At 42.4% G+C, this 12792-nt stretch overlaps 1 protein-coding gene across 2 annotated transcripts in view; it reads left to right on the forward strand.

Moving 5' to 3' along the window:
• The window catches only part of PDE7B (phosphodiesterase 7B), a 169616-nt gene extending 157033 nt beyond the window's left edge, over positions 1-12583 (forward strand). For both annotated transcript variants that reach the window (XM_088529870.1, XM_088529869.1), the window contains 5 exons: positions 2837-2928; positions 3862-4006; positions 5795-5891; positions 9399-9479; positions 12194-12583. In XM_088529870.1, the coding sequence (XP_088385996.1) occupies positions 2837-2928; positions 3862-4006; positions 5795-5891; positions 9399-9479; positions 12194-12411 (633 nt within the window). In that variant the 3' untranslated portion in view covers positions 12412-12583. The remainder of the gene's footprint in view (positions 1-2836; positions 2929-3861; positions 4007-5794; positions 5892-9398; positions 9480-12193) is intronic.
• Positions 12584-12792: the final 209 nt, after the last annotated feature.

Below are 12792 nucleotides of genomic sequence, written 5' to 3' on the forward strand. Positions count from 1 at the left end.
CACGTGTAGGCAGCGTGTTCCTCCTGCCTCATAGCACTAGTAGGAGTCACACCGCATCGGGCCGGGGCTTTAGCAGTGATTGCTGAGGACTTTGCTGCAGGTCAGCAGCCTGACTCCAGGATTGGATATGGAGATTAATCTCCAACAATAACTATATCATATCCCCTTCTTAGTGCCTCAGTAACCTCCACTGGCAAGAGTCCCCAGGCCCATCCTGCTTCAGCATATCCCTGCAGCTGAGGTAGTTGTTGGGAGATGGAGCTGTTCATATCCCCGCTAAAAGTGTTGCCTCTCAAAAGCCACCCCCACCTTCAAATTTGATCATTTTATATCTCTCTGATGCCGTTCCAGTACCTTCACGGGCTCCTCATCCCTCAAAGTCTCTCTGCACAGTCTCTCATGGAGTTGAGCCTTCCTTACCCCTAAAAGCCATTCCTTATTCTGTCCTTTTCTGCCACAGGCAGTCCCCCTTCTTTATAAGTCCTAATTCCCAGGGCTCCAAGGTAGCAGTTTCATCTTAATTCTGTCATTGCAGAAGAGAAAAGACTGGTACCTGGCGGTATTTTCTGGTCTTCGTTGTCTCAAAATTTTCCTCTTTTAGCAGATAAAGCAGAATTCAGGCTTCCTAACAGCTGGGGAAGAAAGAGGGAGGAGAAGAAAAAGCCAGGACAGAGTTTTGGAGGCCGAGAGATGAGGGGAGGGGTTTACAGGAACAAAATTAGATCTCTGAGTGCGGACAAACCACACTCTGTGTTCTGTGAAGGTGGTTAGGGAGGGATACTGCCAAGAGAGGGTTGGATACGTAGGAACAAAAACAAGACTCCTCTGAGTCCTGTAGGAGAACAGAAGGAAGAAGTCATCCCATAGCAGTAAGTTGAACAACAACATAGGTAGTTAGGCTGTACAACACAGGCTCCATAACAACAATATAGGTACTTAGCATATGAAACAACAGTGTTTAGATTTTGAAATTAACTCCTTTTTTTTCCCATTTTTCCTTCAGTTTTCCTCAGATAGCCACATGTGATCTTTTTCACAAGCCTGCTCTTCATACTTGTCTTGACAGAAAACATTTCACACTGACACCAAAAATGTCAGGTCCCTAACCATACTGCCATAACAACTTCTTAAGTAATCAACAAATACCAGCTTAAGACAGTAACTCAAAAGACGACTTGATTGTTCAAATCACTTGAGATCCCAGCAACCTCAATTTCTGATTTCCAGGGAAATTAACTGAATAAATAAGATGCTGTTTAATTTTAAACTCTTAAAAGTATACTAGCTTCTGAAATACAGAAGGGAAGACTGTCTCTGAAACTTCACAATATTTTGAAAGAGAAGAGAGATGAAGACAACCCAGTGGGCATTGTTTAGCTAGATTCTCTACAATCTTTTATTAAAGTTCTCTTTCAGAAACTCCTTAAAGAAAAAAACTACACAAGGGGCAGGAGAAAGCATCTTATGAAAACAGATTCAAAACTGATAAGGGGGCAGCAAATAAGGAGCCATAGGAGCTTACTGTTTCTCATAAGAGACATAAAATCAGAATGCAGAGCCTCAGTGGTCACTGACGGGACTGGAACAACTGCATATAGTTGCATATAGAGCTACAGTATAAATGTTGCTCTGTGTTTGAGGCAGGAGTCACTGAAGCAAATCATGCTACAGCTCTGGAAGGGGACACAGGTTGCTGCATAGCAGATCTCTGCAGTGAGGGTGTCTCAAGATCAGACTAGGACCTCCATGAGACCACAGGAACTGTGCATGCCAATCACTGCATTAAAGCCATGTGTGAAGAGTATAGGAGTTCATGAAGGCTAGAGGGGACAGGCAGGGTTTGTCTAATTCATCTTTCTTGGTTAGGAAGAAACTGACCCTTGTTGTCCCATGATTTTCCTTTGTGCAGTGTATGAGCTTGGGTAACTGTTGGGACCAGGATTCAGCTCAGAGCATGGAGGTGAAAGAAAAAAAACGTCGTTATGTGCCATTATATTCACTTGTTTTCTTTGGTCAAAGTACAAAGTCTATCCTAATGTATTTAGGCAAAAGGAGAAGAAATGTATTTAAGTTGGCTACACAGCAGGATTGCTGTTGTAAGTAATCTAGACATTGCGTAGCAGTTTCTGAATCTGTCAGATCCTCGAAAGAAAAGGACTTAGTCTTTGAAGGCTTGGAAAGTATTTTAGTTGCAGTATCTGTGTTTTCTATTAGGAAAACAGGAAATAAAACAGAAAATAAAAGAAAAAAATAAGAAAAAAAGGAAAAACAAAAAACACAAAACAACATATCAGATATGGCATGAATTCAAGAACAATAGAATTTACTACAGAAAAAAATGGCAAATCAGTCAAGTTTGCACGCTCACCTTTGTATGAATCCATTGTGTTAGCATAGATACTTGTAGTGTAATGTCAGCAGACCTGAGATACTCAATTAAGATTTACTGACTCACTAGAAAGCTGTGTTTCTGTTTCTTAGGATTACCCCCAACTTTGGTTCAAGTTAGTCAGAAACAATACAATCTGCTGGAATGTAATCTTTCTCATGCTCAGACTAGATTAACTCAACTGTTCACAGCAGAACTCCAAAGAAAAATCATAATACAGCAAGGCTTCAGGGACACTTAGAAGCACAATGTCTTTAACTCTGAAAATCTAGACCAATTCCTTTAAACCCAAAAGGTGGCTTGAAAACAAAACATTTTAGGCTCATTGTCTTCAGTTTTGCTACAGCATTTCCAGACAGCTTCAGCCATCATGTGATATGGTGAATCTGTATCTGCACCCTGTGTATCTGCCCAATCCGTGGATTTATCTCTCTCGTTCCTCCCTAGAACGTTTCCGTGCTGGAAAATCACCACTGGCGGTCTACCATCGGCATGCTTCGAGAATCCCGGCTCCTGGCCCACCTGCCCAAGGAAGTCACGTAAGGAAACACGTCACTCAGGGCGGCCTGTGCCTTCCCTCACTGCTCCTGAAAGCCTGCTGCAACAGAGGCCCTCTCCCGCTACCCATACAAAACCCATGAGGCACAGTTAGGCAGCAGCAGTGTTTTCTAAGAATTTGTCACTGTCACAGCACTGTCAGCATTAGGGATACTGGGAATCTCAGCACAAATGGGACTTTTCAGAGCCGTTGGTGGCATTTTTGATTTTACATAGTATCAACCAAACATGCAAAGATGTAGTAATAAAAAAATAAAAATCAAGCAGAGAGAAAAATTGAGGAACTAGCCAAGCAGAACAGAGGCTGCTCGGCTGCTCAGGAATTACACACACAATACATCAGGCAAGCATCATTCAGTCTCCACCATCCTTTGGGCTGAAAGGTGAGAAAAGAGTTTTTTAAAAAAAAAAAAGCACTTGATCATGTAGGCAAAGTTGATGTAAAGTTCTTCCCAGCTAGTTTTGCACTGTTATTTCCAGCATTGAGTATCTATTAGGCCAGCCAACAAGCCCGCAAAAGTAAATTGACTTTACAGGTGACTTTACCAAGAACAAATGTTAGTTACCTAGTAGTAACAAGCTTCATATCCCTCTAGAAATCCTCTACATCATGCAGGCTTCTTCTGTAAGATGTGAACATTTTTCTAGATGCATCGCACTGTTTAATATTCACCTACCTAGCACTTTTTGGAAGCTTTCAGAACCAGCTATGCCAACGGCATTTTTCTTCCACATTATCTATTCCTCATGAGTCTCCTTAACCAATAGACTCCAGCAGAGAATGACCAAATAGACCAAACTGAATCTCTAGGAAAGAAGTAGCTCTATGGTAGCTGTGATTTGCAGAAGTCTGTTTCGAACCATTACATTCCACGGTTCCATGACTGAAAGGGCTTATTTTCCTTTAATTGCAGACAGGATATCGAACAGCAATTAGGCTCCCTAATCCTGGCAACAGACATCAATAGACAGAATGAGTTTTTGATCCGTCTGAAATCTCACCTTGACAATCAGGATTTGAGACTGGAGGATGCACAAGACAGACATTTTATGCTTCAGGTAACTTCTTAAAATTATTTTTGCTACTGTTGTTTTTATTCGCTTTTCAAGTCACAGTATTTTGTGATAAAGCATTGGAATGGCATAAGAAAGTTCACCTGGTCAGCAAGTATTTCTGTAAGTAAATTCCTTGAGTTAAAAAGCTGTGAATGCAATGGATACTGGACAGCATCAATGAAGATAAGCAGTCATAAACTCCTCCATGGAGTCTCCTACTCCATGTTCTTTCCAAGGCAATCTGACATCAGGTGCCCAAATCATGCCCCTAAGATCAATGCCCTTAACCTGTCTCTGCAGGGACAGCTTTTATGATGCCAGCAGGTGCTTCCCTGTTGGAGATGATGAAGAAAACAAGTTTTATTCTAAAAATCAAATGGATTCAAATTGGTTCTTCCAGCTAAACTGTGGTCATTAACAGGCTTTTCAAAATAAACCTCTGCCAGTTAAAGCATTACAGTACTGAGATCAAAGTAGCAGCATGTACAAACTGGAGACCAGACATCGATTTTGCTCTTAAATACATAAAAAGAGTTTAGGTAATGATCATCAGTTATAAAACAAACATCTACATTTTATCGGTTTGTCGAGGTGACAGGAAAGGTGCTGAGCTGTTAAATCTCTCCTTTCCAGAAGTGTGGGAAACGTAATAACCTGCCTGACTGGCCTCCATAAAACAGTCTTCTATCAGATTTTTCCATGGATTGTGCACAGCAGGGTGATGGCTTATCATATTTCCTGACAGATTAAGGAAGAAAGCTGTACAAATGCCAAAGGGACAGAGATTACAGATCTCATGCATGGGAAAAAAAATAACACTCTCCTTACTTTCTTGAGGATAGAAGCTAAGGGCACAAAAATGCCAATATTCACTTGCTTAGTGGATTAGTTGTACAATAACTTGAAAACAAACAAAAAAAGCTTGACTGATGAGGATAAGTTAATTACTACATAATATTTGAAAGGACCTTCCAGAGAGCAGTATGATGAGGAGAGTTCTCTAGAAGAACTATTGAAGTGGTCTCAACTTATATGCGAAATATTGTATGTTTTCCCATCTGGGTCCCAGAATGAATTCTGTCCTCTGTCAAGCTAACCAGATGGGGTCAATCGCCAGAGAAATAGGTACATGACATCTTGTTCCAAGGCAGCAAGAGAGAGAGGCAGACTTTTGCATTAGTTTACTTTTCTGAATCAGTTCCTCGATTTTAAACATCTCTTGCTTTCCCATCCTCATTCCCTTCGAAGTACTTTGAAAGTGTTAAGTAATAAAGTGAAGCCAAGCCAGAGGCAATGCAAAGGACCCTGTGCTTAGCTTTGCAAACAGTTTTGCAGACATTACAATGAAATGCAATTGAAGTGACATACAAGGTCAATCACCAAGACCACAGAGAAGCGATGCCCAAATAGTGTCACAGGAGCTGGCTTTCCCCTTCCTTGTCCCCAATGATGGATGCTAAGCGCGGCAGTCAGCAGGAGCCAGCCTGAAGCTTTTGTTGGCTTATTCCCTTCAAGGAATATCCAAAAGGCTTTGCAGTCTTGGAAAGCGGCCCTCCCCTTGTTCTCGCTACAGTAAAGCGGACTGCTGAATGAAAGTTTTGTTTGCGGCTTAAGTAAATGATCTTTCCTCAAAAGGCACATTTGGGCATGGCTTAGTTTTTAAAAGGTGACATTAACCCTTCTCAGCATCACTCTATGCCCAGGGGTTTCGTGACTGTACTGCTGTCCCGCCAAAACGCCGCTAGACAATAATTTCTTCCTCTCATCACTTTTTTTACCCCTGGCTTTCAGATCGCGCTCAAGTGCGCCGACATCTGCAACCCCTGCCGCCTCTGGGAGCTGAGCAAGCAGTGGAGCGAGCGGGTCTGCGAGGAGTTCTACCGGCAAGGTGAGCACTGCCCGCCTGCCCTGGAAACCACCCCAAAAAGAACAAAACAGCTATTGCACAGAGCCATCACCTCAATTGAGGAGGGAGGAGGAGCGCGTGTCTGCTTGTGCTTTACGGGTTTAGCGGAGCACGGTGCTGCTTCGAGCACCCTCTCTGGTCACTGTCAGCTGAAGCCGGCTGAGACGGTGCCAGGGTGGCACGACCACAGCGCTGTCCTCTGTTTCATCTCCCTTTTCCAAGCCAGTACGGTGCCTGGGGTAGTCCTGCCCTCGGCCTTTCCCAAACACAACACCCTCTCCCGCATGCACACGCAGAGGAGTCTGAATGCGAGTCCCGCTATGCTGAACTCTTCTAACACAGCTTAATGGACCAAAGCAGGCAAGCCAAAACTGTGCTCGAGCCTATTGCAGATGTTTTCAAACTCCTGCAGAGAGCTCAGTCATGCAGGTTTTGGCATTTTTTTTTTCAGCACAGTAATTACAGCATTTGGCTCTATCTGCATAAGACAAGGTCATGCTGTGCCACAACACAGACGGGGTACAGTGGAGTTTAATCACCACTAAGTTCATTGCTGGCAGCATCCTGAGAGCCTAAGGCAACTAGTACGAATACTGGAAAAGCACAGTGAAATGCAGAGTTCATTTAAAAATTCATGCTGCATGACAAAATTAAGTGGCGTTTGAGACGGTAGTTAGTACAGTTTGACCATAACATTAACAACTAAAGACAAATAGGCCAGCAAGTTAATTTTCAGCCAGTGTCAATTAGAACTGGCGAAGTGCCTTTGAATTGATGCTGTTCAAGTGCCATGGGACAAACAGCAAGATGCAGCTATATTTAATCAGATGTAAAATCAAGATAATCAATATCCACCACATGAGGGACCATGCTGAAACAGACAGCAGTCTCAACCCTAATGAACTTAAGCTTTTTTACCCCAAGGCTCAAGATTCACTAGTGTAACCCATCAAACAGACCTCTGAAATGGAATGTTCGGGCAGACAGGACCTGTTACACCTGTAACGAGGAAAAAAATAGTTAGCAATTGATTTGGGAGAATGTACAGAACTGTGGTCTGACTATCACTGTTGGCTGTAGATCCTGCTAATACATTATATTCAGTACTTTTTTTGTTTTGTATTTAGATACCATTATGTCTTCATTTTTAAAAAATATATATTTGTAGATCTCTGTCTCCCCTTACACATGATCCTGGGGTTTGAAGGTGGTTTGTTGACACAAAAGGACTACCAGACACTGAGATTAGCATTTGAAAGCTGTAGCTCTTATTTACTGAGAACAAGTGTCATTTTTAATTATAGACTAGGCAGATATCCTCATGATTAGTGCCTTGCTTGATCTTCCTTATCTAACACATACAAAGTTTTAAAATTCTTTGTAGTAAATATTTTAGTGTCATTGTGAAAGAAATTCATATCCTGATCTTCAAGTTATATGGTGCTCTAAAATAAAATATACAAATCAGACACATTGATGCCTGCAATGGTTCTTAACACAAACCCTTCCTGAAAAATATTTTAACTTGATCTCAGGTGATCAGGGCTTTGTCCATACAGTGAAAATCTTTAATCAGTATTAAAGCTAGATAATTTCAGTGGACATTTTTAAAGTTAAATAGGCACATAAGGAAAATAATGCAACTTGATTTGTTTATGTAAAATCGGATTTGGCAAGAAACAAGTTTTGAGAAAATGGTTAATGCTTAATCACCTTTAATATCCAGGTTAAAAACCTCTGGAGAGTTTTTAACATTGGTTGGATTGTTTTCCCCAGTGTGAAAGTTCTCAGCATTCTCTAATTCATGCAGTTATTTTCATAGCAACATAAGAAGACTGACCAGCAACTTAAGTTCTTGCCATGCAAAGGGAAATCTTAGCTTTCTATTGTAAAAGACCTGTTCAAAGAGGATGTTTGGACACTTACAGTCATAGAGGTGAACCCTGTGAATCCAGAATATCTCCAGAGGGGATGTCACTAAAGTTAGACACTTTCTCTGTCAAAGATTTTTGGAAGGGATATGGGGAAAGAAGTGGACAAAAGAACTGCACAGTTGGAAACATGACATTTATTTTTCTTTTTTTTGTTGAATTGTTCTTTTTGACTGTGAAACTCTACATGTTTCACTAATATTTTCTAAATACCTAATTAAAAACAAAAATATCCCCTCACACTTTTATGAAACAATTGTGTACTACATGGGAAGGCAAGGCTTTAAAATGCATATAGTATTTTATATGTGCCTATATGTGCCTGTGTGGCACAAAAGCATTTAAGTGAACACTCTGTTAGTGGGGATGGAATAGGGAACAACAGCAACTTCAGATGGAGCAAAAGAAACTCCCTGAGCAATGAGGGATTCATGTATCTAGTCGCCATGTGGTCTTCTCTCACCACTGCAGCCATGCCATGCACCATTGCTGTTGATTATCTTCAGCTACACACAGCACATCTCCTAACTAACTGCCTTAGCTCCATTCAGAAGACTGTGCTGCCTGCCCACTTCTGCCCCTGCAGGAACAGTCTCAGGTGACTCTTTCAGTTTGGCCAGCTTTGCAGCACGTTGGGCCTGAAGCAGGCTCTGGAGCAGCCGTTGGGCCTGAAGCAGGCTCTGGAGCAGCCATCTTCCCGCAGGCTGCTCCGCGCCTCCAGACTCCCCTGCTCATGTACAGCAGCCCCCGGTTCCCAACTGCAGCCCGCCTGCTCCAGTTAGTCCAGTCCTGGGTTGTGGATGGGGCCAGGAGCTCAGTCAACTGTGTTGTCTCAAGTCCATCTACGGTCTCAAAACAGTCCTGGGCAGATGACTCCCTGGGAACTTCCTGGACCAACCAGGGAATTACAGACACTCAGCTATATCACAACTGAAAGGCAAACTTAATTTAATCCTTATCTTCATCCGCATTTATAACTTCAATTCCACAGCTCTCAACACTTGGTCCTATGTTGCTCAAGCTCCTGCCCTGGTTAGTCTGCGTGTGCAGATCCAGCTGCGGACCAAGTGCCAGGCTCCAGCAGGCTGCCCTTTAGCAGCCATTGTCTGGTACCGCAGACACACTAACGACTCACCCTGCGGTGCTAATGGAGATTCAAAGTTTCTGAAGTACATACTATGCATTTTTTTTCTAGTAGGAGCACATTTGAGCTGTAAGTAAATAAACTAGAATGTCTTAAAACATATGAGAAGTATTTCTCATGTAAGAGAAACTATTTCTGAAAATTAAAGTCCTTAAAACACTTAAGTGCTCAGATTTAATGTTCATTCAAAAGTCACCTCTCCTAAGATAAACTTTCCTTAGTAAGATTAGTTAGTTCCTCTGATAACCCAAAATTAAATGCATAAAAAGAGGGTCTGCAAAACAAAGGCATTCAGACATTTAATGTAGTCTTTGTTGGTGCACTATTCCAACTGCTCGGATCCCTGCAGCTGCAGTCTCACATAGCTAATGTGAAGAGATGCAAGTGGCAGCAAATTATTTTCTTTTTTTGTAGGTGACCTGGAACAAAAATTTGAACTGGACATAAGCCCTCTTTGTAATCAGCAGAAGGACACAATACCAAGCATACAAATTGGTAAGCACCAGTTTCACTCTGTTATCTCCATCACTCTGTTTATCCCAGTGTGGCACAAGCTCAAGCACAAACTGAAATGTGATATGTGATGAAACAAAATCCATCTGCCACATAAGCCCAGTGAACTAGCAGCCAAGGTCAACTTTGTGAATCCTGAACGTTTGATCTAGGATTGACTCCTTGCTGCCTTACTTATGAGGTGAAGCATGATCTTGACTCAAAGAGATGATCAACCAGTTGCAAGCTTGTTTTAATGAAGTAATTTGACTACATGTGATGATGAGGGAAAGAATTTCCAAAACTGTTGAACTTGCAACAAAGATTGACAATTTGGAGTAGTGTCACCATTATTTCCTCTGTCCAGTCTCCTGCAGATTCTTCATAAGCACTTGATGATCTAGTTCTCCTGCAGAAGTAAGTTTCATGATCCAGTGGAGAAGAAAAATAAAGAAATAATGTGGTATCCTGAGAGCTTTCAGACTTCTTTGTTTCCTGGAGGTTTTGGATCAAGAAGTCAGGATCCCAATTTCTCTATTTTTCCTTTTTTTTTTTTTTTCTCAATACTTTAGCTGTCTCAAGCCCAACTCACTGCCTTTAGAGCACTAAACACAAGGTTTCTGTCCTCTGCTCTGATGCATATTGGCAGCCCACAGCCTCCATGTGCTGGACAGCACAAGAGCAGGGAGCAGTGATTCCAGGGCAATGTTTGCAGTATGATCTCAGCAGCCTAATAGCTAGTTTGTAATCTGAGTTTTCATAAATACATCTGTAGTTTTATACCATATGTATAGTATGTTAACTGGGCAGTTGTGTAACCATAAAATGTCCTTGTCTCACAACTGAACAATGCTGCTAAAGTGTTTATCTTCCTTTTGCCTTGCCAGAAAAGCATGAGGAAGAAGCAAGGAGTTAAAATAAATCATCTAATAATAAATAATTGTGATTTTTTCCTTATGTGATTGCTTTAAGTTCAGCTTCACTTTGCCACAGAGATCAAATTAGCTTAACTGATGTGAAATTTTACCACACCAAGGTCATCTGCAATGGAAATATAGTGTAGCTAAGTTGAGACAACCAAACTGAAACAAGCCTTTCTGAAACGTAACTTTCATCCCCAAATAGCTTCAGCTCATTGTGACCAAAGCTACGTCCACAGGAAGGCTAGCCACAGCTTGCTGTTTAAAGCCACCTGAAGCGAGGCCTGCTTGCCGCCCTGACCGCGAGCCTACCCCGCACCCAAGATGGCTGCCCAGCTGGCGCGCATGGCACAAACACAAACACTCCTCGAGGAGTCCCGAACGACCCCGGAGACCTCACACGCAGGCCCGGGCTGTAGCCGCAAACCCCAGACAGCAGTTTTATTGGCAGTGTCAGGCCCTTCCGGTCATTTCAGAGTTATATAAATCCAAGCGCATTAAGGTTACAGCATCAGTGGCAACCTGCTGACAGAAGTGAGTCATGATTTGCAGATAAACCTGCTACATCGTAGTTTATCCCCATACAACAAAGGAACAGCAGCCAAATTCTAATTCTGCCTTTAAATGTTCCCTTCCTGAGCTCCTGCTTGTTGGAATCATACTGCAGCTTAAGTCTTACAAGCATTATTTCAATTTATTTTCCTCTATCATCAAAGACATTTTAATAACAGTTCACTTAAATACAAACCAATACTGTGCACAACAGCTATTCTAGAGTGAACCAATACAAAAAGCCGGTGTAAAAGCCATTCCCCATTAGGTTAGAACAGACAAACCTTTCTGGCACAAAGAAGTTCTCATGTGCTATTAAAGGCCAGCATACAAATTTCACTGCACTCTACGGTATAAAAGGCATCTGCAACATACCTATCTATAACAAAGGCTATAAATGGATATAAGTATGTTATAGGTACATAGTATAGGGTAGTGCAGAAGTCCCCAGGTTCACGTAAGTCCAGCATGCTGTGTACTAGGAAGCAGAATAGCCACGGCAGCACTCTCTGCCTTTGAAAGGATCATCTCTGCCTCTTAGGTATTTTACAGGGCTCCAACACACTATACTCTCAGCTCTCTCATTCACAGCCACAGCTAAGGAACTAGCTGACTAGAGCAACTAAGTAAAACAGATGCTAAAAACAGTGTCTACCTTAAAAAAAAAATTCTTAAAAATAAATTGTCTTAAAATTGCAGGTAGCTGCTCTTTTTTTTTTTTTTTGGTTTAGGGACATCTAAATAGAGTGAGCCTGTTGAATAATTTCATAGATGCAGAGCTTAGATCCTGGCTGTAGTAGTCATGATTCACATTCTGAAAACATTCAAACAGGAAACCTATCCAAGGTTTCATAAGGGTAAAAAAAAAAAAAAAAAGGAGGGGAGGGTTCATTCTAATATCTGTAAAGAAAAATCACAGCCATCACATGTGATTTTATATAGATAACTATCTGATCTGAAACCTTGTGAGAGAAGGATGTCATTTCCCCCTGAGAGAATCTGAAAGGGGAATTTCTCTTTCAGATTTCACTGTTACACGTACAGATAGATACATATCTTTATCACAAGCACTTAATCTTTATCACAAGTCATGTTTACAAGAGTTAATGGCTGCTTGAGGCATTATCGTTCTCTCCTCAGTGTTCTGCAGTTTACACTGCTGCATCCTCTTGGCCCTCTCCATGGGGAAGGGCATTCAGTGAATGGATTTGTTGCTGACCTGCCTTGTTTTGTGTGCTTCCCCAGGGTTCATGACATACATCGTAGAGCCACTGTTTGAGAGGTGGGCCCAGTTTACAGGAGACACTCCCCTCTCTGAAAACATGCTAAACCATCTCAGGAGGAACAAGGCCAAGTGGAGGAGTTTGCTCCACAAGCAACACAGCAGTAATAGAAGCAGCGACCACTCAGGTCAAGTGACTGGCAGCCAAGAACAGACTTTAAATGAAGAAGAGACTCCTTAGTGGCAGCTTTGCACTTTTTCCTTATAGCACTGCTATCTCTGTCTTGATCATAGCAGCAAACGAAATCCCAAGGGTCTAAAAGGAGCCTGTTGGCAAGAACATGGAAAAGAGAAGAAACAGCACGGCAGCAGCTGTAAGGGTGGTCACGAGTAAAGCCGTGGCTCTGCTGGGGGGTGCCAGTGCAGACCTCCTTCCTGCCGCTCTCCCGCTTCGCTCCGCGCCTGCCCGCGGCCACTGCTCGCTTGTGGGCATGAACTGCGGGGCGCTGGGCAGCACCCGGCCCGGCCAGCGGCCGCTGCGTGGGGAGGAGGCCCGAGAGAGCGGGGCAGTTAAAGGTGCGCCTGGTTACAGATCCATTCGCCATGAGTCATACTGTGACAC

The sequence above is a fragment of the Tinamus guttatus genome, unplaced genomic scaffold, assembly GCF_059628265.1.
Source record: "Tinamus guttatus ecotype Peru unplaced genomic scaffold, ASM5962826v1 Tinamus_guttatus_pri_ptg000351l, whole genome shotgun sequence".
Classification (NCBI taxonomy): Eukaryota; Metazoa; Chordata; class Aves; order Tinamiformes; family Tinamidae; genus Tinamus; species Tinamus guttatus.